Consider the following 24,575-nt stretch of genomic DNA (forward strand, 5'->3'; position numbering starts at 1 on the left):
CGGCGGCGGCTCCGCCGCGCGGCCCGCGCGCGCCCAGGTGACCGCGCGGCCGCGGCGCTTCCTGGTTGCCGGGAGGTGCCGGAGCGGCCGCAACAGGAACTGGCGGCCGGGGCGGGAGGCGGTGCCGCCGCCGCCGCTCGCTGCACTCGCTGCGGCCCGAGGCGGGCGAGCGCCGCGCAGCCGAGCAGCCATGGGCGGCCGCCGGCCGCGGCGGCACCGGGGGCAGCGGCGCTGAGCGGCGCCGCCGCCGCCTCCTCCTCCTGCCCGGAGCGGGGCGCTGGGCGGCGGGGCGGCCGCCGGGCCCGCGATGTGACCATGGACAGCAGGTTCAAGTGAGCGCCGGGGCCGGCGGGGGGCGGGCAGGCCGCGGGGCCTGCGCGGCGGGGCGCGGAGCGGCGCGGAGCGACGCGGGGCGGCCGCCCCTGCCCGGCGCGGGGCCTCCCTGCCGGGCCCTGCCCTGCGCTGCCGCCCCCCGCGGCCGCGCCGCCCCCCGCGCGCGCCCGCCAACGACCGTTAACAGCCGTTAGCAGCCGTTACCCTCCCCCGCGTCAACGGCGGCGAGCGGCGGCTTTAAGATGGTGGCGGCGGCGGCCGCGCGGCCCTGCCGCGGGCGAGCGGGGCTCGGCGCCGCCGCGCTCGGGCTCGGGGGCGGCGCGGGCGGCACCGCTGGCCTCGCGCGCCCCCATATTTTCCTCGGGAAGGCGGCTGTCTTGTTCTAGACACCGGCGGCGTCGCTCCCCCGGCACGTTGCGGCGCGCGGGGGTCAGTAGCGTCGAGTTTGGCAGAGGGAACCTCGGTCGTTACTGCCTCTTGCCGCCGTGGCGGGGCAGGTGCGGCAAGGGCACGAGGCGGGAAGGGCCTCGCGGAGGAGCCGCGAGGGGCTGCGCGGGCCCTGCTGCTCTTTGGCGGTGGCGAACGCGGGAGCTGCCCGGTGTCTATATATAAACACATGGTGAAGCCACAGGCTGCTCTTGAGTAGCTAAAAAGGAAGCGAGAGGCCGTCTGACAGTCCCCAGATTAGTTTCACGCGTTTTTGACGCTTCTGGGAGTAGTGGGATGTGAAGAGTAAACTTGGGTGTATTTTCGTGGAAGAGCAGGTTTGGAGTACTCTGGTGAGTGGCTGAAGGGCGGGATATTGGCAGGAGCTTCCTACACGAGAGCAGTGTAGGAGGCTGAGCTGCCGAGGGAAGGAGCCCAACCTCGGAGCCGGGAGCCGTCCCTGCAGCCCGGTAGTGCCCTGAGGAAGCACCGCTTCCCCTTAGAGTAGGGAGGGTTGTTCCTCTTGGCGTTTCAATGTAGCAAAATGGGCTTGAGCCTCATCAGTTTCACCTGAGGCGCAACTGGCGACTTGGACGCCCACGTAAATCTCCTATATCCTGCATTTAGTTTCTTGTAACTCAGGGTTTGGGCTTGTGCATGCAGGATCATCAGCTATGGGATGTTTCCAACCAAATGCTTTACAGTACGAATCGGGGGAATGACAGCAATGTGGCAAGGTTCAGTCTCCACAGCCCAAACTGGGGTCTAATTGCCCATCTCAGCTGGTGATGGTGCTGGGTCAATGACGGCACGTGCTAAATCAATTAATTTGTGGCAGCTGAAACTTTTCCCAGCCCAGTGTTTGGATTCCACACAAGTGCTTGTGTATTAATTTGCTTCATGTTTTAGTTGCAGTGTGCTAGAAACCTGCACCCAGGTCATGTACTTTGTTTGCCTGAAACTCAAGCTGACTTCAGCAGGAGCTATACCCAAGAAAAGAGTTCAAGCTTGAAGCTTTTATGTGGTTAAATAGATAATTGATATGGGTGCAGTTATGCTGCTCGCTTTTAATATAAATCGTGGTGTGCCTGGCGTGCAGAACTGGATGGTGTACTGAAGTCATTTAGAACTGTTTAATAAATATGTAGTTTTCGATTAGGTTGAGTGCCGGTTGTTACCAACATAGGCAGCTCATCGCTGTCAGGTGTGTGTTCAGAGAGGTGGTGAAAGAGGCCTCTGCCGTGACCAAGGCTTTGCCCACCTACCTGCACCCATCTCTCTGGATAGGTCAGGGCTGCCTCTGTCCCTGTGACTTCAGTAGTGTTTTCTCATTGAATCGTGTCACAGATTCAGGCTTTTTAATACTGTATTACTTTTGTTATTATATTTCTTTAGTGTAGAAGTTGACTACTGAGATCTTTTGAAAAAGAAGCTACGGATTTCTCAGCATTGGTAACCGTATGTGTTACAGAAGTAGTGGCTGAATCTATGTAGTTAAAATAGAAGTCTGATTATGGACTATTCCTGTTAAGTGAATGTAAGAAGTAACTTGTTATTAACCATAAATGAGGAAGTAGGAAAGAGTCTGAGGCCTCCTTTCTGTGTTTCAGGTTGATTGATAAGGAAGGTAGTAGCACTTTTTTTCCCCACTGTTAACGCGATATGATTAAAGCCACTGAAGAGCTATTTGCTGTATAAGGTTGTAACGATATCACTTGAATAAATTGCAGTTTAGCTTGTTTATGTTTCTATCCTTTTGAGTAAGGAAACGTGGCTTCTTAGTTCTCAGGAGGAACCAGTCTGATTTATAGTGCTGTTTAAATTTTAATTTATTTTAATTCTATAGAAATAGATTGGAAAAGATATAACTGTAGAGAGTGATTTACAGTATCTGAAGTAAGTACATGATTAATGAATTGTTTCTTCCTTCTAGGGAAAATCCAGAACGTACCTTTGATTTGGTACTGAAGGTAAAATGCCAAACTTCTGAGAATGAAGGTAATGCACTCTACTTGTTGGTATCTTTTTACAGAAATTAGGAATTTTTTGGGGGGGAAGGGGGAGCATGGGGGTGGGAGAGGAAACCCTAGTTTGCATCCGGCACTAGTGTCGTCTCACAGTTTTGTTTTCTGCTGGATTGAGATTGAATTAGAACAAGGCTGTGGTTTTCATTTTATTGCCTTTTTAAAATGTGTTAAAGTGCTAATTCATAGTCATTGTGGTTTCTTTTTTTATTACTGTATTTCCTTTTAGATATTATAATTCTGTTTTAAGAGAGATAGTTGCAAAGTTTGGATTGAAAATCTACATGGGAGAACTGTAGAAGCTAAAATTTAGATAAGATTTAATTTTTAGTGTGGAATTTCTTCTATTGCTGGAATATCCATTTTAATCAAAGGGACAAAGCAAGTCTTCTCTGGAGAACAGAAAGAAGGTTTTTTTTTCTAGCTTGCATTTGGGATTGCTTTGGTATGATCACAAAGAGCCGTGGGCAGTAGCTTGAACTCATTAGTGAGCAGTTTCACCTCTCCGCAAGCACTGTGCAAAAGGAGTTTCAGTACTGCAAGAGTTATTTGAGGGAGAGTTCTCTTTTCCCCTCAGGTGGAGGGGAAAAAAAGTCATTTCCAGTGCTGAACTTGGACACCTCTAGGGTTTCCAGTGAGGGAACTCAGTCCACGTTATCATTCAAGATTGTTGGCCTTTGAGGAATGCTGGGATAGAAGACTCTTCTGGATTGTGTTAGGCTGACGATGGTGTCCCAATCCCACTTGTAAATACAGTAAATTCCATTCAAAGATCGGGTTTGTGTCTCTATGCTCTCTATGCTAATGGGTACTGTTCCAGAGTTTACTCTCCTGATAGCTGGAAGCCTACAGAAGCCTTTAGAGAAGTTTATAGCCCCAAACCGTTAATGATTTATATCCATTTTCTTCAGCCAGTACTTCTAGTTCCATCCTGGGTAGCTAATGTATCTGCAAGGAATATTTTTATTAAAACAAAGCATTCTGAGGTCTTCAGGCCTTGCCAGGCAAAGCCATTGTGGAATAATATCTTGGTTTGGGGTATTGTCACTTTTTGTGATCAACCAGCATCCTTTCATTTATTGTCTGTTCTTCTGTTTGTCCTCTTTGGTCTGCTGCTGGTGCAGTTGTGGCTTAGAGAACCACGTTGGCTTTCCGAGCTCTCATCAGCGTGGTGGTGTTTGAAGCTTTTCTTCGCGTTAGGACACGCCTTGTTTCCATTTAACCCTAAGAGCCACCATTAATTTTGCCTGGTGTCTGCATCTCAGCAGTACATTTACATACCTCTGGTTTGGATCATGTGCTCTGTTTTGGTTAATTTTTGTTTCTTCTGCAAATGACTTTGTGTTTCTCCTGCTGCCTGTTGGATTTTAAATGTCTGCTCGAGCTGGACGTGCCTACTGGCCTTGCTGTTTCTTCCTTGAGAGCAGCTCTCCCAGCTCCTTTTGAATGTTGCCACCCCTGTCCATTGCAGACCTTGTTCCTACATGTGACTAAGTACTGAAGTATTTAAAAAGGAGCCAACAGGCTGAGTACTTACCTGCATATCTGATTTCAGCTCTGTAGACTGTCTTGTTCACCTCCTAGTTTCATCAGTAACGCACTGGGGGAAAGTGCCTAGACAAAATTCTACATGTGTGACTTCTGTGGTCCACTTCCCTAATGGAAAAAATGCATGGAGAGCAGAATATTTTTGCCTTTTTTGTTTGCTTTTTTAACTCGTGCCCCCTGGCAAGCGTTCGCGTGGAGGGAGCATGGCCACGCAGGCACCTCGGCGAGCCGCGGCTCCCTGGCGGCGCTTGCACCGTGCCCGCGTTGGGCACGGGTGTCGAGAGGCAGAGCGGCCGGGCGCCTGCCGCTGCCTGCTGGGCACGGCCACGCCGTCGCCGCTGGCGAGCGGAGCTGCGTGAGCATCAGCAGGTCTTGGTGCGCGGTGGCAGCCTTGAGGGTCCGCGCGTGTCCTCACGCTGCGCCCTGAGTTGGTGAGCGCGTTCTGGGTGCAGTCCCCTGGTTTCCGTCTCTTTGCATCGTTCTCGCTGTGCCGTCCGGACTCTGCTACTGCCCACCCCGAGCCAGCGGGCAGGCCGTGGTTATGGGCTAGCGCGGTGGGTGCATGCAGGAGAGGTGGAGCTGTGCTCATCAGAGTCACAGGAGCGTCTGAGGCTGGCTTATCCGGCCAGAGATGGGTTTATATGTGTTTCAGGAGGCCTTTTATTAGTCCGCAGAAGAAAGGACAAAATTACAGTGTCCTTTATTGATGAAACTGTGCTCACTGACTACTCCAATTACCATCCTTCTGTACTTGGGGAACCATGTGGGATTAATTTCTTTCATAAACTATTAATTCAGATAACAAACCCTTTTCAGTAAGGGCTTGACATCATATTTACATGTGATACTACGAGCACAGTAATGTATCAAATTAATATATCTGAATGTTAATATTATTTAAAGGAATTCACAGGGGATATGAGTGTATTGTCTTCTCTGCTGCTTTAGAAACTGAGCACGAGGCTTGTCATGCAAAACAGGGAGCTTTCAAGGTTGGTTTATTATAAGGCCTAACAAATTTGACAGTTACCCTGTATTGTAGGTCTTGCCTTTAAATAGATTTTCATGCTAGGATAATCTTTTGAATATATCGTAGTTGAAAACGTGGTCCATTCACCTGTTTCTTTGCTCATGCCCCTTTCTTTCTTATGAAAGAGATTTGTGTTTAAATAGGGGCTTTCTTCCTCGCATCCCATCTGCTCCCTGTGCTTGATCCTGAAGCTATGTCAGGGCTGAAGTTGTGACATCACTGTCATCAGTGTTGCCGTGGAAATATCAGAGCCACAAAGTTATGATCTCCCCGCATGAGTGAGCAGCAGGAGAAGCTGCGTTAGGAGAGGGAAAGACCTTAATATGACCTATGTGTCTTTAAGCTTTTTTCTTTGCAGGCTTTGCTGTGGTGTGTGTTCTTTTGCATTTTAATTTCCCTCGCCAGGGTGCAACTGGGCTGATAAGACCTGAGCTAGTCTTAGTGTGTGTATAACTACTAATAAGCTAACATTTTTATTAGAATCATGTCCTCTGAAAAATAATTTAAATAACATTTTAAGCAAAAAAATTCTTTAATGTTTTGCTGTTAGCTTGCTTTTGAAAACGTGTTTTTAGTTTATTCCCCAAATACAGCATGGCTCTCAAGAAACATTAATTTTCCAGATCTGATAGTGCAGCATAGTTTGTTATGATATTCAATATTATATCATTCAACTAATTGTTTACACCATTGATTTCTGCTCAGTGCAGAAATTCAATAGGTTTCCTGTAGGAGAATACAATATTAATGCACTGCTTTTCTGTATGGTAGCTCCTGCACTGGTTATAGGCCCAATCGTGCTGGCCTGGCTCCGGTTACAGCTGAATCCAGCTTTATTTTCCCACTGGATGTCTGGGCAGTGGGCATTTCCGAGCAGCTTGTTTTTGAGTGTTTGCTGCTTCCTTCTCCAGGAGTGGCTGCCGCTGGGCTGCTCGCCCTTGCGCCCTGGCTCTCCTGGCCGAGCCCTGCGCGTGCACAGCAACTGGTGCTGCTGGCCCCAGGGGAGCACTGCATCTCTCTGCATCTTCCCCCAGTTTGGAGAGATGGAGGAGAGGGAGTCTCGTAGCTGAGCGTTTCATCGAACTAGTTGTGTGCATTTTAATTGTTGTTATGGTAGCTAGTGATCTTTCTTCTTTGTCTGACTTGGGTTAGGAAAAGTCTCTGCTTGTTAGAGGGGCTCAATGTTTACTATTGGCCGAAAGCAAAATATAGTTGTGCTGATTTGGAATATGCTGCTTACCATATTTTTGGAGAAACCGATTATTTCAATAACATCTATCAAAGATTTTGTCTGGGGATTTGCGTTTCAGCTGTATTTAATTAGGCAATTGAGTCAAGCAGAGAAACTTTGGAGTTTCTTTGAAAGAGTAAGAAAAAATGTTAAAAAAGCAAATTTTAGCCAATGCCCAAACTTCTGGTCCTTTTCACTATGGTCAAAATTGTAAACATTGGATTCATGTGGTGTGTTGAAATCTGATAAATACATTAGAGTGACAGCATTTTGTCCAGGAAATTCCTAAGACGATGCTCACGAAACTTGAGAATGAATTAACCTGGGCCTAGTTTGAGTGCTGTAGAGAGCAGTGCTAAGCAACTGCAAGGCTTGCAGTGAACAGCATCCTGTACTAAAAGGTTGTGCTCTACCTCGCAGGCAGTTGCAGCTTTCAGTGCTTCTTTGCATCACCTCGTGCAGTCTTGCATAAGAGCTGCAGCTAAACCAGTTTATTCTTCTCCTGGAACTTCCCTGACTCTCTAGAAGTGTTGGATTGCACCTGGCAGTATCATGCTTGAGTATGGAAATAGTCTGACCAAAGCAGGTCCTTTTTATTTTATTTTTCTCCTTCTTGGCCACATCCTTTCATCCTTAAAAATAGTGAACTGTTTTTGGAGAGCTGTTTCTGTGCGTGCCCTCCAGGATGTGCCCAAAATAATGCTACTGCTGCAATCTTCCTGTGTACACATCTGATTTTTCTGTTAAATGTGCAAAGATCAAGTTGCTAATTTTAATTCATTCTATAAAGCGTGTTTCCTATATCCATTTTATTAAAACTTTCAAGAGGCCAAACACAAAAGCCAATGCAAACATAGTAGCCACGAGCAGAATAGCAATGTGTAACAACTTCTGCAAACAGAAGACCTTATCTGCAGTGCTTCTGTCCATGATTTCCCAAGCAGATGACACTTGGTATTTCTGTCCATAGTAGCCTCTCTGGCTTGGGTAGGATCTTGCTCAAGTGTCCTCCAAAGCAGTTTTCAGGATTATGGTCAGAGCAAACACGTTTTTTTGCTGTTGTGCTCTGTTTATTTTCTTTTCTGTAGAGAGCTGCTTATTAACCACAAACTCTGAGCCTGTGGGTGTAACGTGCTGATCAGATAACTCTTTTCCTCTGCTGTTTTCTTGCAGAGCACCACTTAAGCCTGATTTACAAGATAATCTATCAGTGTAATACGTCAAGAAGTCTGCAATATATTTGTTTTAAGAGTAATTAAAACTTTTGGTATAGTCTTCATTTATAAGGCCAACTTTTTTTTTCCACTCTTGGCGTTGAATGGGAGGATAGTTCATAACTGCCCTACAAAAGTTACGTTTCTCTAGCTTTTTAAAACCCATTAAAGTCTTCTCATCAAAATCTATTTGTAGATTTTCTGGTGTTAACTATAGTGTTACCACACTAGAACTTTTTTTTACACTAATAAAAAATTAAGGACACTTTTAATATGTGTAATGCCTGAATCCCACTTCAGAACATCTGCTTTGTCCTTTTTGACTAAAGCAAGCAATATAAGTCACATGGGATGTGACTGAAGCTCTGTCATGTACAAGCAGCAAACAGACCTTTAAGTTCCTCATAAACCAAAATCTTTTATTTATTTATTTATTTGTTTTTTGGCCCTTAGTTGTATTTAAATTCATGCTTTTATTCAAGCTGCTTCATTTGGTAGCTCTTTGTGATATGAGCAGTGTCTTCCTGTATGTTTGCTCTAGGACTAGCAAAGTGTGGGTGTTGCAGAGTTATGAACAATAAAAAGAGTGAAGGCAACTATGATTTTGCATTTAAAATAAAGCCTGGCATTTTGAAGCCTTTTCCTTTCATTCTCCAGAGATTGAGACACGGAGCATTAGTTTCTAGCTCTCAGCTTCTCTTGGCGAATGCAGAACTACCGGGGAAGCGTTGCTGCTTTGCAGCGCCTGGCTTCCCCGGGCGTCTTCCTGCAGCCCACAGGGATTCTTGGCCGCGCGCGTAACACGGAGGTGGGTGCAGATATGAGTGTGGAGGAGGGGAAAGGGCTGGAGCTGCTGGAGACACGGGCTGAGGAAGCCGCTCTTCTCTGACGCATGTTCCTCGTCCTTTTTTAAATTTTTTTTATTTTATTTTTTTCCCCCAAATTTAATTCTAGTTTCCTGTTAGTGTCTTAACTATGTGAGATGCCTGCCTGAGGACTATCTGCAAGCTTTCACATTTCTTGCATTCGGAAGTGTTAAGAATTTATGTATTTTTCTAAGCTAATGTCAGTGCGCTCTGCCCTCCTGTGTGCTGAGCAGTCCACCTTGAAAAAAAGTTTCTCGAGACACGTTATGCTGAAGGATTCGGGTAGAAACTGTATGTGCAGACAGATGTGTAAGACAGAAGATCTAAGATGAAATACTAAAGTAATTTAATCGCCATCTTCCTACATTTGCCTTTGGCAACTTTCCATGTAAAGTATTTTGGACCTTTACATTTATAAGTGAGTAATTTGCCTGGGCTGGGACTTCTCATACTTGGTGATTCTGGTTTAGGAGAAAAGATTAAAACTTATTGCTGAACTTTATGTGGAAAGGAGAAGAGAAAAAGAGAAGTGGTGAGAGCACAAGGCCTAATAAGATGCTGGGCGCGGTGTCTGTCTTTCCTGAGCTGCCAGGGTCCAGCCAGCAGTTTGCAGCTGTACCGTTGTCCCTGGAAAATGTTTCTCCTGCTTATTTGAATGATACTGTCCAAGTATTAAATCCTAATTTAGAAATAAAGCTGGAACAACATCCTTAGGTCCTGATATATTTACTTTAGACTTCTTAGTTTGGTCTGGATCTGATAGGTGTTCAGATGTAGATTAAAAAGGTAAAGTTACAAACCTGTGTCTGAAAATAGAACATTGGTTAAGGTTCCTGTGTTTACTTGGGATATATTTTTACAGACTTTCCTAGCTAATGTTGAGCTGCAAGCATCAGAGAGGCATCCTCATCGTCACTGAGATATTTTGCTATAGATAGAACTGTTTACCATTGCCTTTTTCCTTAAACTCAAGATGGGGAGGAATGACATCAAGAATGACTAATACTTCTTCTTACGTTCTAACAGGGAATGGGAAATTCCTATTTGACTGAGTTTAGGTGTTTTTCACAGGGAGGTTTTTATTTGTTGTGCTAGTTCATCCTGTGTTATAACACATCTAAATATTGTAACATTACAATGCCATTAAATATAGTGTCAAGCCTTTGCTTTTGGAGAGAGGTTATACGACAAGCTAAATGCAAAAATCTGCCGTCTATTGGCATTTGAATGCTGGGTGCTAAATTCTGAATTTGCCTAGTCGTGTTGTAAGAGTACCGTTGTACTTGACAGAGAAGCTGAGATTTTAACTTCCCGCAGGACTGGAGAGGAAAGTGTAACATTTGCTTCCACAAATGGAGTAGCATTGCAGGAAAGGTGATATTTCTTTATTTTTGAGGGCCAAAATGCAATACAGTGAGCAAATATAAAATACAAATTTATGTTATAGTGAATGTATTTGTGTTCTGAGTGAGCTAAAAATAAGAAAAAGTACCGGGATAAAAACAAAAGACAACAATTCTGTGGCAGCTGTGAACTTGGAGTCTGTAATAGTTTGAAATAATGGAATGGAAGCACCGTGCCTTTAGAATGAAAGAGGGAAACGGATGCTGTACCTTGCTCTTGCAGAGAAGAGCTCCTCATTCGTGCATTCCTTCCCTAACCTTTAGGCATAATTTGGCTCCTAAATTTCCTTCGGTTGTGTCTTTGCTTCAACTAGGTTACGTAGGTAGCATCAGCCTGAGGTGACCGTTGTCCCCGCTCCTGGCGGCGCTGGAACGTGCCAGGTCACCTGCCAGGTTTGTTCTGCTCGTGCCCTTGGGGTTGAATGGAGGCCTGGGTTTGGACCCAGGTCAGGTAAGCGAGGACTAGTAGGATTTCCATGGCACCCAGTGCTGCATGGGCTGTTGCTACCATCGACTTGCAGTGGTTTTTGAAGTGTGTTTTCCATTCAGGTACCATCCATCTTCCTCCAGGCACTGCAGGGATGGCTTTTGGGTTTCCAGGTCACTTCTAGAGGGGTGTAATTGTTATCTGCCATATGTTAACCTCAGAGTAAACTGTTGTAATACACGGGATTGCGTGTGTCCCATGCAAGGGAAGTGCATGACAATGTATTTTTGCTTGAGCTTGGGGCCCTCAAGCCCTTTGCATGATGAGGTTCAAAAATACTCCAATGTCAAATGTCACCAGGGGAGAAAACAGTTGCTCAAATAAGCATGTGTGATTAATAAATACTGAACTGAAAAACAGAATTATCTTTCTTAGTCCTGACACGATACGATGCCTTTTACATAAAATAATTTGAAATTGTTCTCTTGCGTACTGGTTATTATGTTAGAAACCAATTCTGTGAAACTACTAAAAACAGACAAAAAAAAGTGCTTGAGATAATCGCCTCTACATGCCTGGCTGAAACATATTGCTGGCTGAAAGCATTTTTTTACAGTCAATAAAAAAATTAATTAAAGCTTTCCTCAAATTCTTTGGCTACTGCTGGTGATGACTGTCTTCCTTTTAAATAAAGAATTCAGTGTGATGGGGCTAAATGCTTAAAGCTCTGGCAAGCTGCAGGGGCTTAGTAAAACTTGTCAGGCCTCACGATCCTCGGCGGGGATTTGTAATATGTATTTAGCAGTGAATAAAACAAATGCATTCACCTCCTGTTGTTGGAGGTAATGATGGAGGAAAGGATAACCCAGATAAAACTAATAGTAATAGAAATGAAGTGTTGTAACACTCATTTGAAGAGGAAAAAGGGAAGGAGAGGTGGCTGCGTTGGTTGTGCTGCGTGGAGTGCTCTGTGCTGTAAGTCCCTAGGGCAGGCAGAGCCGAGCACTCGCTCGGGCCGTGCCTGGTCTCCCGTAGCCCCTGCTCGCCGGCTGTTTTGCAGGCAGCTTTGTGGGCTGCAGAGGGGCAGGATGGTGTGAATCTGCAGCGTGCTGAAGCTCTGTGAAGAGCAGAGGTGGTGTTTTGTTTCCAACGCTAAACTACTTCCGTGCAATTTCTAGACTTGACTCTCCCTCTTGAAAAGGAACTGAAGGGTGACTCCACCCTTAAAAAAAAAAAAATAAAAAGTAGTATTCTTTGGATTTCATAGAGATTTTTTCATGGTAGTGGTTGCTCTTATGGCATCTGGCCATGTAGTGGCTTCTGCTCAGGTGTTTTGATTGGTAATTTCTTTCTGTTGCTGCTCTTTCTTTCTGTTGCTTGACTCGGGTAAATTGAAAAATACTTTATGCGATAGTCTGTGAAAATGAAGGTGTTTTCTATTTGAACCAAACGCCATGTAACAAGTAGTTTAGGCTTTCTGGTTTTATAGAGGCTGTGCTCGATGAGCTGTCCTAGTTTTAAAAAGCTCAATAATCCTTTTAAAGAGAGGCTGATGTAGTCAGGCCAAAAATGTGTCTGTTCAGTCACTTAAGTAAATCATGACCTGGAAATCTAGAATGATCTCTGTGGTCAAGGGGCACCATCTGCATTAATGACTTAAGAGAATCATAATGAATTTCATTCAGGATGTTTTGAGAAACATTTCTTAAGATTGTATTTTAATGTGGTTATACAGTCTCCATAAAATGTACATTCTTAATATAGGCAGTTCTGATTTCCTGCCGAGAGCATAAACTGAGCTATGTACAGAGCCAAATTGGAATTGCTTGCATTATGTCATAAAAACCTAATGAAACTTTATAAGCCACTCCAAGTGTATTGTTTTGCTTCATGTTGCATCATGTGCACTCCTCGTTATGTCTTAGAATCAGCAAAAGGAAGGTTGATACAGACAAACTTCTAGGGTGCTCCCTCCTCTGAGATTCTGTTTAATGATGGTGCTGCTCCTGTTTATAACACTTGTAGAAATAATTTTGTCTAAGAATGACCAGTGGGTTTTTATTTTCATTCTTTGGTGAGTGAGAAATATATAGGGCAGAGAGTGTCAGAACAGACAGAAAACTTCCCTGATATTTTCATGAAGTCCTAACAGTGTATATTCCAATAATCTATTTAATGGGAATATTGAAGTCATGTCATATGTGGAAACAGGAAATAACAGTATATTTTACAGTATATATCTAAATTAACCATGTATAACTGTATATGTCTAAATTAATATCCCTGTGGCAAGACAAACTGATCTATTATGATAATATATTTCAGAAACCAAATAAAGGATATTTGAAATATAAATCAATCATTCTAAAATTCTGATATTCCCACTTCTCTCTCGAAGATTTCTAGAGATTTTTTTGTCTCACTCTACAGTGTGTCAGTCGGATGTACTAGAACATGTCAGTTTTGCAGCTAGGCGTGATTAGGCAGAGAGCCAAATTTTATTCTCAGATCTACTTTGAACAGCAACAGCTGTGAGATGTATTTGAAATCAATAATTTCAACTTCATTAGGCTCCTTTAAAGAGAGTATTTACTATAAAGCAGTGATGGAAAATGGTCATTTGTTGAGGAAGACCAAATGTCACCTTGAATCCAGTTTTCTTGGACATCATAATACATTTTTCTTTCTTTTCAAATAAAATATGCAGACAATAAAACAATAACACTGTATTAACTCTTCTAAAACAGTAGCTCTTTCTTATATAGCTGCATCAGAAGGTATGGATGTCTGGGATATAACTCAGGTACGTGGTTAAAATCTGTTTTAGGAATAAACTGCAGAAAGGATCACTGTGCGTGGAAAGCTGGTCCGAGTACTGAAGTGCTGAAGACAGTGATACAACACATGGTCTAATAGAGAGTGCCAGCCAAATCTGGGTTTGGATGGTAGTAAGTCAACAGGGAAATGAGTTCTATAAACAATAGGTCTAATGCATGGGATTAGTTGGTTCAGGAATTACTAGTAGGATACAAAATTGTTCAGCTCTGGAATATGTTTACAGAACTCTACTATTTTTTTTTTCTCTCTTCTTTTGAGTGTCCTGTTATTGTTCAAGCTTCCTCCTCTGCGTGTGTGAGGTTTGTTTTCATCTCCCTCAGCAACACTAGGGGAGGAAAAAGGATGCAAATAGCACATGAAGGGTGGCCTCAGCCCCAGCTCCATGTTGGCTTCTGCTGGGGCTGAGCCCCAGCCTCGCTCCAACCAACAGGGCCGCGCGAAGGTAGCGCCCGCGCTGCCCCGTTAACGCAGCCTGCGGGCACCGGGCGCCCCGAGGCGGGAGGGTTGGGGCAGCTCTCGTGGCTGAGGACTGCGTGGGCTAACTCGGCACCTTCCTGTTAACAGCAGCTGCTGGCCAGTTTCTCAGCCAACCGGCCCAGCCTCCGCATCTCTAAATAGCGTTTCCAGGAAATGGCAGCTCGAAGCTGGAACCGAGTGACTAACGCTGAGCGTGCGGCGCCGCTCGGTAGCGGCTCCTGGTGCGGGCCAGAGGCCTGGCTGTGCTCCCTGCGCTCGGCAGGGGCTTGCCGTGGCTGACCAGCAGAAAGCACAAGGGCCGCGGCCGCTGCCAGCCCCTGCAGGGTTGCAATGAGAAGCTGTGTTGGTGTTGACCCAGGCAGCAGTGAGGGGGTGAACACGCTTTAGCTGTCACGCGTAAAAAGCCCTTGTTACTGGAAATCACAGCATAAATGCATTATGGAGAATTTACACTTTCTGTTTTTGTTGTAGAATATTCCTGTTAGTCACAGATTTCCCCCCCCCCCGCCCCCTTGCAGTTAACACTCTTTCTTATTAGAATGATCCATCAGTGATCTTACTGTTGGAAAAAAATGGGAGTTTTCAACTTACTTTTAGATGGATTTTCTTGGGTGTGAACTTTCTCTGTCCCCAAAATAAATATTTTTGAAATGCCACTATTAGCTTTCCATGAAATGACCTAAGTGTGTATGTTTATTCATTTGTAACTAAACCTTAATTAGCAATGTAATAAGCAGGCATTTGTCTGTAGTTAACCTTTTTATGAGTTCCTCTTCAAGTGGGAACCAGTGTGAATGAGGTGTGTCAGGTTAAGCAGCAGTTTTACCTGCAATAATCTGAGTTTGGAGAGTAAGTTGGAGAAAACTTAATGTATAAACCTTTTGACAAATGGAAGCAGTAGAGAAGCTTTTAATTTAATTAAAACATATTTTTAATTAAGTTAAAATTGAATGAATAGCCTTTGAAATGATTGTATCATTAAATATGGAACTTTTTCTTGCAAAAGGTAATATTACATTGGAGCACCAACTTTCCTATTTTTGAAGTTGAAAAGTCTTGCTTTTTAAGATTCACTTTTGTGAGAGCCTCTACGTGATACCTCTCAGAGAAGTGTTTGCTGTGTCTATACTCTTGAGTAGAGTGCAAGTTGTACAAAAAATACATGTACTGTTCAGAGTATATTAGCTGACTTTATTAGCACTGTGTTTATACAGCTTTGCTTAGCAGAGGCAATGAAAAACTTGCATCTACATGAAAAATTAATATTAAATTGATGAATTTGTACTCTGAAATTAACATGTTGATTTCTGTGGAAATTGATGTTATTTTGTGCTCCCAGGACCTCGCTCTTCAGCAGCAAGACTCTGGCAGGGAAGCATTTGCAGACTCTGAAGCAGAGCTGAGTGATGTCTGGCCAGTTTGGAACACAGAGCTTAAGTCTGTGTGGACCTGCTAGTCACTGCGTCCATCACACGTCAGGGCTTAGGTCTGGCTGGCTCTGCAGGCGGCCCTGTGTGACCAAGAAATGAAGAAGTCCTCCAGCAGTGGCTGACTATGATGGATGTTTTTAGTAGTGGAGAGCATTAGACGTGTTTCTGTGCTGATGTGCTCTGTGGGTAGGCGATGTACAGGGTGGAACAGGCGGGAGGCTGAACTCTGCGTTGTGAGGGAGAACGGGAAGAGAGGCGAAGGCAGAACGTACCTGTCCTATCTCCCTGTTAAAGTTACTGTGACTGGTAGCATGATAAAACATTCAGACTTCAGAGATGCAGGCGCTACTCTAATTGCCCTTATTGGCCTCACTAATGTGTGATTAAATATTTAAGTGTATTATTAAAAAGTGTAAGGAAGTGGGAACGCTTCGGAATAACGTGACGGCTGTGTAGCCGATGGAGGGCGAAATGCAGGGGCCTCCCTGAGGAATCCCCAACTCTGCTGCCGGCTTCATCGTTCACCTAATGCTTCCTCTCTTGGTTCCCTTTCTCTGAGGGGGACCAGGCCCGTAACCTGCTTGAAGTGCTTTAACATCCGCTGTTGAAAAGACGGTAGGAGAACTGTGTGTGATTATTGTAATTGTCCTGCAGTAGCATTTCAACCCCAAATCTATGGGACAGTTGTGATTTCTTGTTGCTGTCCCCTCTCCCTCCAAATTCTAGGTTATATTGAACAGGAAAGCTTACCAAAATCCTCCTTAAACATTAAATGTTGCCTTATGCAGCAACATGTCTTTATGAGATAGTATCAAGATATTCATAATTTAGGGAAGTAGTAAGCTAATAATTAACAATACATGCAAATTTATCCATAGCTTGTCAAATAAGTCATTAATAACTGCCTTTTCACCAATTATCCCTCCTCAAGGAACAGTGCTTGTGAGAGCAGAACATGCTCTTTCTGTTTTTATCAATATATGTTTGTTTCTGTTGCCAAGAAAGACGTGCGATCCAGCACCTCCTGCTCTTGAGAAGGCAGCTGAGAGGGCCCTGCGCCCTCGTGTCGCGGTCGCCCTCGTCCCTCGCTTCCCTTGGCCGGAGCCGCTGGTGACGCCGGGAGGTTCCTGTGCTGCGCAGGGGCTTTGGTAGCGTCTCGGAGCGCCTGGGAATTGCGTGTGTTCAATTCATGTGAGGATGGCTTTTCACACAAAATGGATCATTCCTAAATGGATGCTCTTTTCAGGAGCTGTAAACATGGGTGGGTCTGCTAGGCTTGTTCTCAGTTATCAAAGCTTTCCTCTACAGTTAGCAAAGAAATAAAATAAACCTTGAAATGCAGTTGTTTAGGGACTGTTTTGCTTTTGGTGTGAAACTGATAGATTTACTTACTCTTCATTAAAACTTTTTTGGGAAAAATGAACCGTTTTAGCATTTTCCTAAACAAGTTTCAGGTATTAGTGGAGGATTATATTGAGGTAACTTTTTTATCGTTTTAAATTTAGTTGTAGACTGGGATATTGTGGTGCTCAAAATAGCTGCTGTCACGTAGCACAGCTTAAAGAATTACCACGTTATAAATTTAGCACTATAACTCCCATTCTTTGAAGCAATGTAGAGATTGTATCTCACTAATTGAGATTAAAATGAGCAAAATAAATGGTATGTGACTGAATCTTCATGTAAATGTGGTTTTAGGTGTGAGGAAGTCACACACACACACACACACACACGTGTCTGTTTTGTGTTTCCAGGATGGTGTGTACTGTGTAACTGTTTGCATAGTTGATCAGATGATCGTAAATCGGGATTGAGGAACAATTGAATGTAATTCCCTATGAGCAAGAACAGAACAGAGGAACAATAGCATTTAGCTGGAGAAGCAAAGTAGGTCAACCAAATTGGCCCTTGTTTAATGCAGAGTTATTCTTAAATATGCATTTTAGAGTTTTTGGTTTATAGCTTTGTATGAGGAAATTTTTTTATGTAGTGTATCAGAAATGAGGATTTATTGGTTAGCTCAGTAGCTTAGTGAACTCTCTCCTTACATCGCGTAACTGCTTCTCTTTTGTCTTTTTTCCCCCCCTTCATTTTTGGTTGTATTTTTGGGTGTGGGTTTATGTGGGAGGAAACTGTGACTGAGGCTTTTTGTTAAAGGTGCTGTGTGGTTTGAGAAACAACAGAAATCGATTCCCAAATTAGAAATGCCTGTGCAGAAATGTTCTGTGCAGAAGACGCTACTTTGCATCCTCAAAGCTAGTAAGGATTTTTTTTTTTTCCCATTACAAATGGGTTATCTCCTCATTCCTTTTTCTTTAGTGCAGACCCGATGTGTCTTTGGCCGCCCGTGTGCAGCCTGCAGGCCGGAGCGTCCCAGTGCTGCGGGAAGGCCGGTCAGTGTGACAAGCGGAGCTTTGCCCCGCAGGCGCTGCAGCCCGGCACAGTCCCAGGCCGCCGGAGTTACCTAGCAGGCTTCCTTTTGGAGACATCCTGAACTGTCTTCCAGAAGCGGCAGCTTAAAATAGGTGTGATATCGAGAATAAGCTCAGGATGTAGTTATTGAGAGTGAGACTCCGTACCTGGGAAAATACCTGTATTCCCAGTGCAGCTCAGGAATCCTTCCCTGCTCTGTATGCGACTTCTTGCTTACGTGGGTCAGCAGCCTGCCTAATGCTGTGCACTTCAGGGGCCCCAGAGCTGACAGGCCGGTCCTTTTGTCTGAACATTGGTCTGTCGCTCCTTGGTTGATAAAGCTGACCCCGTGCATGCAGGGAAGTGCTAGGGGGCATGTCCTAAGGGATTGGCTCCTTGCTGTGCCTTCTAGCTAAGTCTCTGTGTTGCTGCATGCCTCTTACTGAGCAAAGCAATTGAAGAATGTGTCAAATACTGTTTCTAGTCTCTTCCCCAAGTAGTTACATAGTTGATACCTCTTTGGAAATGTATGTAAGGGAAGAAAATTTGGAAACAAGTTTTGTGCAGGTCTGTTCCTCCGTGGGTGTGTAACTGCTGGTGGTGTTAGAAGTGGGAGGAGTGTCCTTTGTGTCTCAGCCCTCCTGAGCTTAGGAGGGTTTAGACTGGGGTTGCTGAAGCTGGAGTTAGAGCTGGGCCTTTCCCTAGCTGTAAATACTGTGGGCATAAATGCCAAAGGTCAGTTTTTTGGGACCTGCTTGGTTTGGAAATTGGCTAAAGCTGTCATGTTTCTAGTGAGCAACCGTGGGTCTGTCCTCTGTAAATAGATAGTTTTGAATCCCATTTATCCTCTTGCCCTCCACGACATCCTGCCAGTTACTGCTGTAGCTGAACTAGGCTGTGCAAAGCATTTGCTTGTTTGTTTTAAACCTGCTACTGATTATTTACCTGGCTTAAAGGTTTTGTATTATAAGAAATTGAAAACAATAACTTTCTCTTCACCTTTGCTTGTGCTGCTTGTGATTTTTATTCACTTAGGTTCCTTCACAGGTGCCTCTCCTCTGGACTGAGTGTGATCTCTTTGGGCTGAACATAAATAGCAGCTGTGCCGTTCCTATGATGGCCTTTGTTGTTCTTCTCTCAACCTCTTTTATTCTATACTTTTCTGGGGAGGGGATGATCAGAACTCTGTGAAATATTTAGGATGCCATTGCCTGATGGATTACACAGGATTGTGGCTTACATTTTATTTTATTTATTTTTGTATTTTCCCCCATTGCTTAGAAACTAGTGTTCCATCAAAAGCTCTTCCTTGATCTTCTAGATTCACTTATCCATGGTGCAGAATATGCTGTTAGCCATCTTCCTCCCAGCAAGGTTATGAATTCATAGATTTGTAAAAACAAACCAGCCCCCAAGCCCAGAACTTTTCTGGTGTCGTGTCTAGGTGTTTTTCTAGCCCTGCCAGGCCGTGATGCGTGTGGGCTGAAGCGGCGCAGCTCCCCCGAGCCGCCTGGAGCCATGGGGCTGAACGGGACGTCAGAGGGGACACGGCAAAACTGGCCCCAAAACTGCTCCAGGGTAGGAAGAGCAGCTTCTGATTTTTACCTCTAGGAAGAACTTAAGTTCTAAAATTTAAGTCTATTACGTTAATACTAATTTTTCTTACACCTAAAAGCAGTAATAGATTATAACTGAACTAATCCATTTCTATTATCACACTCTCATGTTAATGCTTGGGTTTTGTTCCTTTTCAGGCAACATTTCTCTTCAGGTTTTATGTCTATCTGAAATCTCTTTGACTAGTTCCTCTCAGAGCAGCTTACATGTGTGTGAAAACGTGCGTCGTGTTGAATCATACACACCAATGTCTGTAAATGTGCAGGTTATTCAGCAGTGTAAACAGGATTATAGAATTAGCTCCTCGGATTTGTGGCAGTTACGTTGCTTCAGGGAGTTAACAATTCTGTGTTGCGCTACTCAGCTTCATGGAAAATAGGTTATTTTGTAGGTTTGAGCTTATTGTCCTTAAGTTGTCATTTGAGGAATCTGTTCTGTAGTTACTGATATGGTTAACAAAGTGAGTCATGGCTTGCTAAGGCCGAGCAGCCGTTGCTGTCCTGCCCTGTCCACATGCCAGTGGACCGTTTTCCCTGTGCTGACAATTCCCCTTTTCAAAGCAGGTGGTGGAACAGGGTCACCTTCCCAGCTGTGGCCCCTTCTCCCAGAACAGCCCTGGGACTCTTCCTAAGACACAGATTCAAAAGAGACCAAACTATTTCTACAAAGTTGTTATTTTCTAAAAATCTTTTTTTACTGTTTATTGTTATAGATACTTGGCACCATTGTATTATTGTAGTGACAATGGTTATGAAACAAGAATTTATTTTGAGGTAATTAAATGAAAATCCTGGTATCTTGTAAATTGGAACTAAAAAGCGGTTCCCCAAAGGTTTATAGAAATCAACCCATGAATTGGCTGCCAAAAGTCTGACCAGAGGCTTTTTCAGAACCATTAGCCTTCCCTCCCTCTCTTCTACCACCTGCAAAAATCTGGCTAAAATTCTTTCCAGGGATTCACAGTGTCATGTCCTTAATCAAACATTGAAGCACTGCTTAGCTGTAGTGGCTTTTTCCTTGCTGTTTTTGGATTTTTTTTTTTTTTTTCCCCCAGTACAGAAGAATGTCTTGGTTAGTGTTGGTCCTCTTCAGAAGACTCATGCGCCTCTGTTTATTATCTGTGCTATTGAAATGCAGCGGTCGCAAAGAAACAAAATACAAATCACTTTTTTTATATTAATTCCAACTCCATAGATAGTCATTTCTTGCCCATATTTCCCCATGTGAACAAATGATGCTGAGCACTAACACTTCTTGCTCCATACAGGAAAGCTTTAAAAATTTCTCCTGTCATACTTCTGTTATTTTAGTGTTGAAGATAATTTAGTGAGTGGGCAGCACTGATGCAAGCTTTTTGGCTAGGTCTACAAGATAGACTTCTTTTCCTTATGTTTTAAGCTTTGCCTTAGCATGTTCTTGGTGATTATAGAAACGAGGCACTCTAGATTTCCACACTGCTAGGTGTTTGAGTATAATTTAATAATCTGTGTATTATTTTAAAGACACACATAAGCAATGGCAGCTTGCTAATAAAATGCATTTACTGACCCATGAGTGAATTGATCCCTATGACTATTTAAAGCTTAGGCCTCTAAAAGTTTTTCTCTTATCTTTATGTTAAACAATGGAAAGTTTTACCGTATGTTCAAATAACGTCTTCATCAGGTTCACAACAGGATACCATAGTGAATTTTCAGTTGAGTGCCTGACAGGATTTTCTTTTAGCTGGCCGGTTGGGTGAAAGTCTAGACACTGAGCGAGGAGGCGTTGGAGGGCCCCACAATATGGGCATTGTGAGGGGTAAGTAGGAGCAGCTTCCTCTGATGTCCGGCCTCCGTGCCCAAACCACGAGCACAAAGGCCCAGCTTTTGTTCCAGGGGATCGGGGCTAATCCGAGTGCTGCACACTGTGAAAAACCCTTTAGAGAAAGGGGGAAGAACTTGCCTTGGAGGTGAGAGGTCAGCAGTTTAACCTCTGCCCAGAAAATAAGAGACTAGCCAAGAATGGGATGAACAAGGGGGAAAAGTACTTCAAGTACCCCGTTCTTTGTTTGTCAAAAATGGGTCAAGCAAATGAGTGTCAGGAATGGTTATGTGAGTCCTAATAGGACATAAGTGATTCTGAAGATGTGCATGAACTTAGTTGATAAAGAATTTAAAATTTGCAGAGCACCCTTTTCTCAGATGCTTTGTAAAGAGAAGACAAAAAAATTAACTTTGCAGCAGTCCTTAAAAACACAACAGTGAGTGTCCTGGTTACTTTGCTCTCACCACTCCAGCCAGATCAGATTTTTTTTTTTTTTTATTGTATAAATTAACATCGTTTTAGCATTTGACCTTTTAACAGTTTTCACTGTTTCTGGGTTGTTCTTTGAGATACATAAAGAAGCACAAGAGAAATATGTCCAAGAGGCAGAGATGGGGCCCTCAGTTACTGCGTGGGTCCCTGGGTGGTCGATGCTGTTTAGGGCAGCGGGCGAGAGCTGCCCTCCGTCTCTGTGCGGGGCAGTATGGGGGCCTTCCTCTCTGATTCCACCTTGGCGTTATTAGCCTGGGAATTTAGTCACAATCCAATTAGAAATGATGGAAGCTACGTTAGCTGATATAAGCCTTCCAGGCTCTCTGGTCCGCTGGTTTGGGCTAATTGGTTACGCTGCTCTTTAGTCAGACTGGCATAAGATACAAGGAATGATTAATACACTACGTGAAACCTCCCTGCCTTGAATCCACTGGTTTCTTGTGCTTCACTACGGTGAAGCCGTAAGAAACCGACTTTTCTCCCGTGCTGGCTCTCCAGCATGCAAACAAAGCCCAGAAGCCACACTGTCTTGCTTAGGCTCTTAGGGATGTTTTATACTTCACTGGCCGTAGATGTGTTTTCTACTTGAGGTAAATTCCTCTTCCTGCTCCACACAAGGGGATTAAAGCAATGCTTTGTTGCTGACCTTCTTCACATGTCACTATTTCAAACATTTGCTTATGACCTGGACAGTTTTAGGCTCCTTGCACTGAAAGAAGTGATCAGTAACCACTGGCATTGCTCAGCAGACAGCAACAAGGCTTCTCAGCACGCAGTGAAACACATTTTGATATATGCTTGATCTTAATTGATAATCTTAATCCCTCACTTATCAATTTCATAGACATCCCTTTTTCTTCTGTTTAATTACGGTGGAGATAAATTTCTCAGAGTATTACTGCATGTGCTTCCTTGATTTGGCATGTGTTCAAATGTGGGAGAAGAGTCTTTATGTTCCTTAGAAGTCGTTTTGGGTTCATGGGTGCCAAAGCATAGTCAGTAACTTCACTAAAGCATCGAGAGCTTGCCAGAAAGGCAGAGCTATTCAAGGGATCGCTTTTAAATGAAAGACTCAGAACTGTAGTCCGTGGCTGGACATACCTTGGAGATAAGTTCTGTAGATGTTAGGTAAAAGCAAAATGAATAACCCTTTATACTCTGCTATTTGTCTTACCACTCTTGGGTTAGTTTTGTAACTACTGTTCAGTGGGCTGCCTGTTATGTGAATCATCGTGACCTTTAAGGCTTTCCAAATTTGAGGGAAAGAAATTGTTTTCTCTTCCAAAATGACATTTTTGCCCCTGGAGAAGCATCGGAAGCTAAAACATTTATGGTTTTGGTGTAGGTGGCAGCACAATATTTCTCATTTGAGTTTGAGGAAAAAGAAGATAGGGGTTTCTCCTGTAATTATTTCTTCTCAAACTGTTAAGCTGTCTGAGCTTATTAGTTTGCTTCATTGTATGCAAGATGACCGACTATATCAGCATGTTCTAGATTACTGTCTTATGGAACATGTCCATACTCTGGGAAAAAAAGGGCTAGAACTACTGCTGTTTTTTTGGTTACTGTGTGATAGGACATAGTTAATATCTCTTTGCTGTCAAGGTGGTTCCCCCCCCTCCCCACTTATTGCTACAAGAAAAAAAATGTGATGAACATTTTTGCATGAATCAAAAATAGAAGTTCCTAAGTCATGCATGTATATCTGAAGGTGGTTTATTGGCTCTGGGAAAGCTAAAAGCAAGCTAGCATGGGCTGGAGTTAGAACAGGATTTTGTTTCTGAAACCGTAACATCAGAATGTTATTCTGATTATCAGAATATTATTAGAATAATCAGAATATTATTCAGTGGAATTTACCTGCTAGGCAAAGGAATTGTCTGCGGGCGGGTGAGTCTTTTTGCCCTGCTCCTGCCCTGTACCTGCTTTTCAACACGTGTGAAAGAGCCGCTCGGCTCGCAGGCCTCCTGTTCAACTAGAGCAGGCTAATCCCCCCGATGGCAATGAAGAACTTTATCCATAGCAAGTCATCTGGGAGAACTTGTTAACACAAAGATGTGATGTTTACATGACCATAATTCTTCAAATCTATTTTTACTCTTTTCAGTTCTCTGAAATAAGAGGTTTTCCCCTGCTATGATAAATATGCTGGTTTTCTGTATCAGAGTAATTGAAGGTTCAAGATAAGAGGTTAGTTGTCTGAGATTTGCTTGAAGGAGGAGGTATCTTTTTGGAAAGAACAGTAGTGTACTACTACTCTGTACGTTTGCTCACTAGTTATCAAAAGGAACTCAGTAAAAAGTGCTGTGAGAAAATACCTTGTTTTTTCATAGCTGTGTTTTAGAAATATACTGTGTACCCTCAGTCTGGAGATTGTTGGTGTGGTAGATTATGGTTCAACTTGGTTAAACATTCGAATTAATTCTCTTAAAGCAAGACAGCTTCTGTTGTATCTAGTTGCATGCTGAACTGTCCTTCAAGAAGTGCGCTCACATGGTTTTGTTTCTGCTGCAACACAGCGTATTTTAGCAGAAGGTCTTGTCCGAGTGAAAACATTACTAATTTCTGCCCTGAAAAGGGGTTTTTGTGGCTGGTGAAGATTGACTGGTATCTGGGAATGGTTATAAATATTCTTAGTTCTTTCATTTTCCTGATAAATGACTGGGTACACACTAGTACTGTCTTCTTAGGGCCCAGATGGTCATGCCTTGAATTTGTGTTTTGATGAGAAGTTATTAACCTTTAGTTTTAAACACAAACAGCAATATGGATTTTTAATTCTTTTTTGAGCATGAGCTGGTTTCATCTGTGGACTCTTGCTGGTTTAATTTTTCTATACATTCATGGAGCTCACCTGTTTTTTAGTAGTGAAATAAAATAGCATAAATTGCCACTTTTATATAACCATAGGTGTTAAGCTTTCCTTGGGCTGCTGTGGATGGCTTAGAATTGAGAAACAAAGGGAAAAATAAATAGGGAATTTTCTGTTAGCTATCACACA

General features: G+C 43.5%; 1 protein-coding gene across 1 annotated transcript in view; it reads left to right on the top strand.

The window, feature by feature from the left end:
• The first annotated feature begins 290 nt into the window (after positions 1–290).
• Positions 291–24,575, top strand: part of DENND1B (DENN domain containing 1B) — a 144,976-nt gene continuing 120,691 nt past the window's right edge. Inside the window, exons 1-2 of the mRNA XM_088524372.1 lie at positions 291–332; positions 2,693–2,757. Coding sequence (XP_088380498.1) covers positions 316–332; positions 2,693–2,757 — 82 coding nt within the window. The 5' untranslated portion in view covers positions 291–315. The remainder of the gene's footprint in view (positions 333–2,692; positions 2,758–24,575) is intronic.

Source organism: Tinamus guttatus, unplaced genomic scaffold, assembly GCF_059628265.1.
Source record: "Tinamus guttatus ecotype Peru unplaced genomic scaffold, ASM5962826v1 Tinamus_guttatus_pri_ptg000211l, whole genome shotgun sequence".
NCBI classification, from domain to species: domain Eukaryota; kingdom Metazoa; phylum Chordata; class Aves; order Tinamiformes; family Tinamidae; genus Tinamus; species Tinamus guttatus.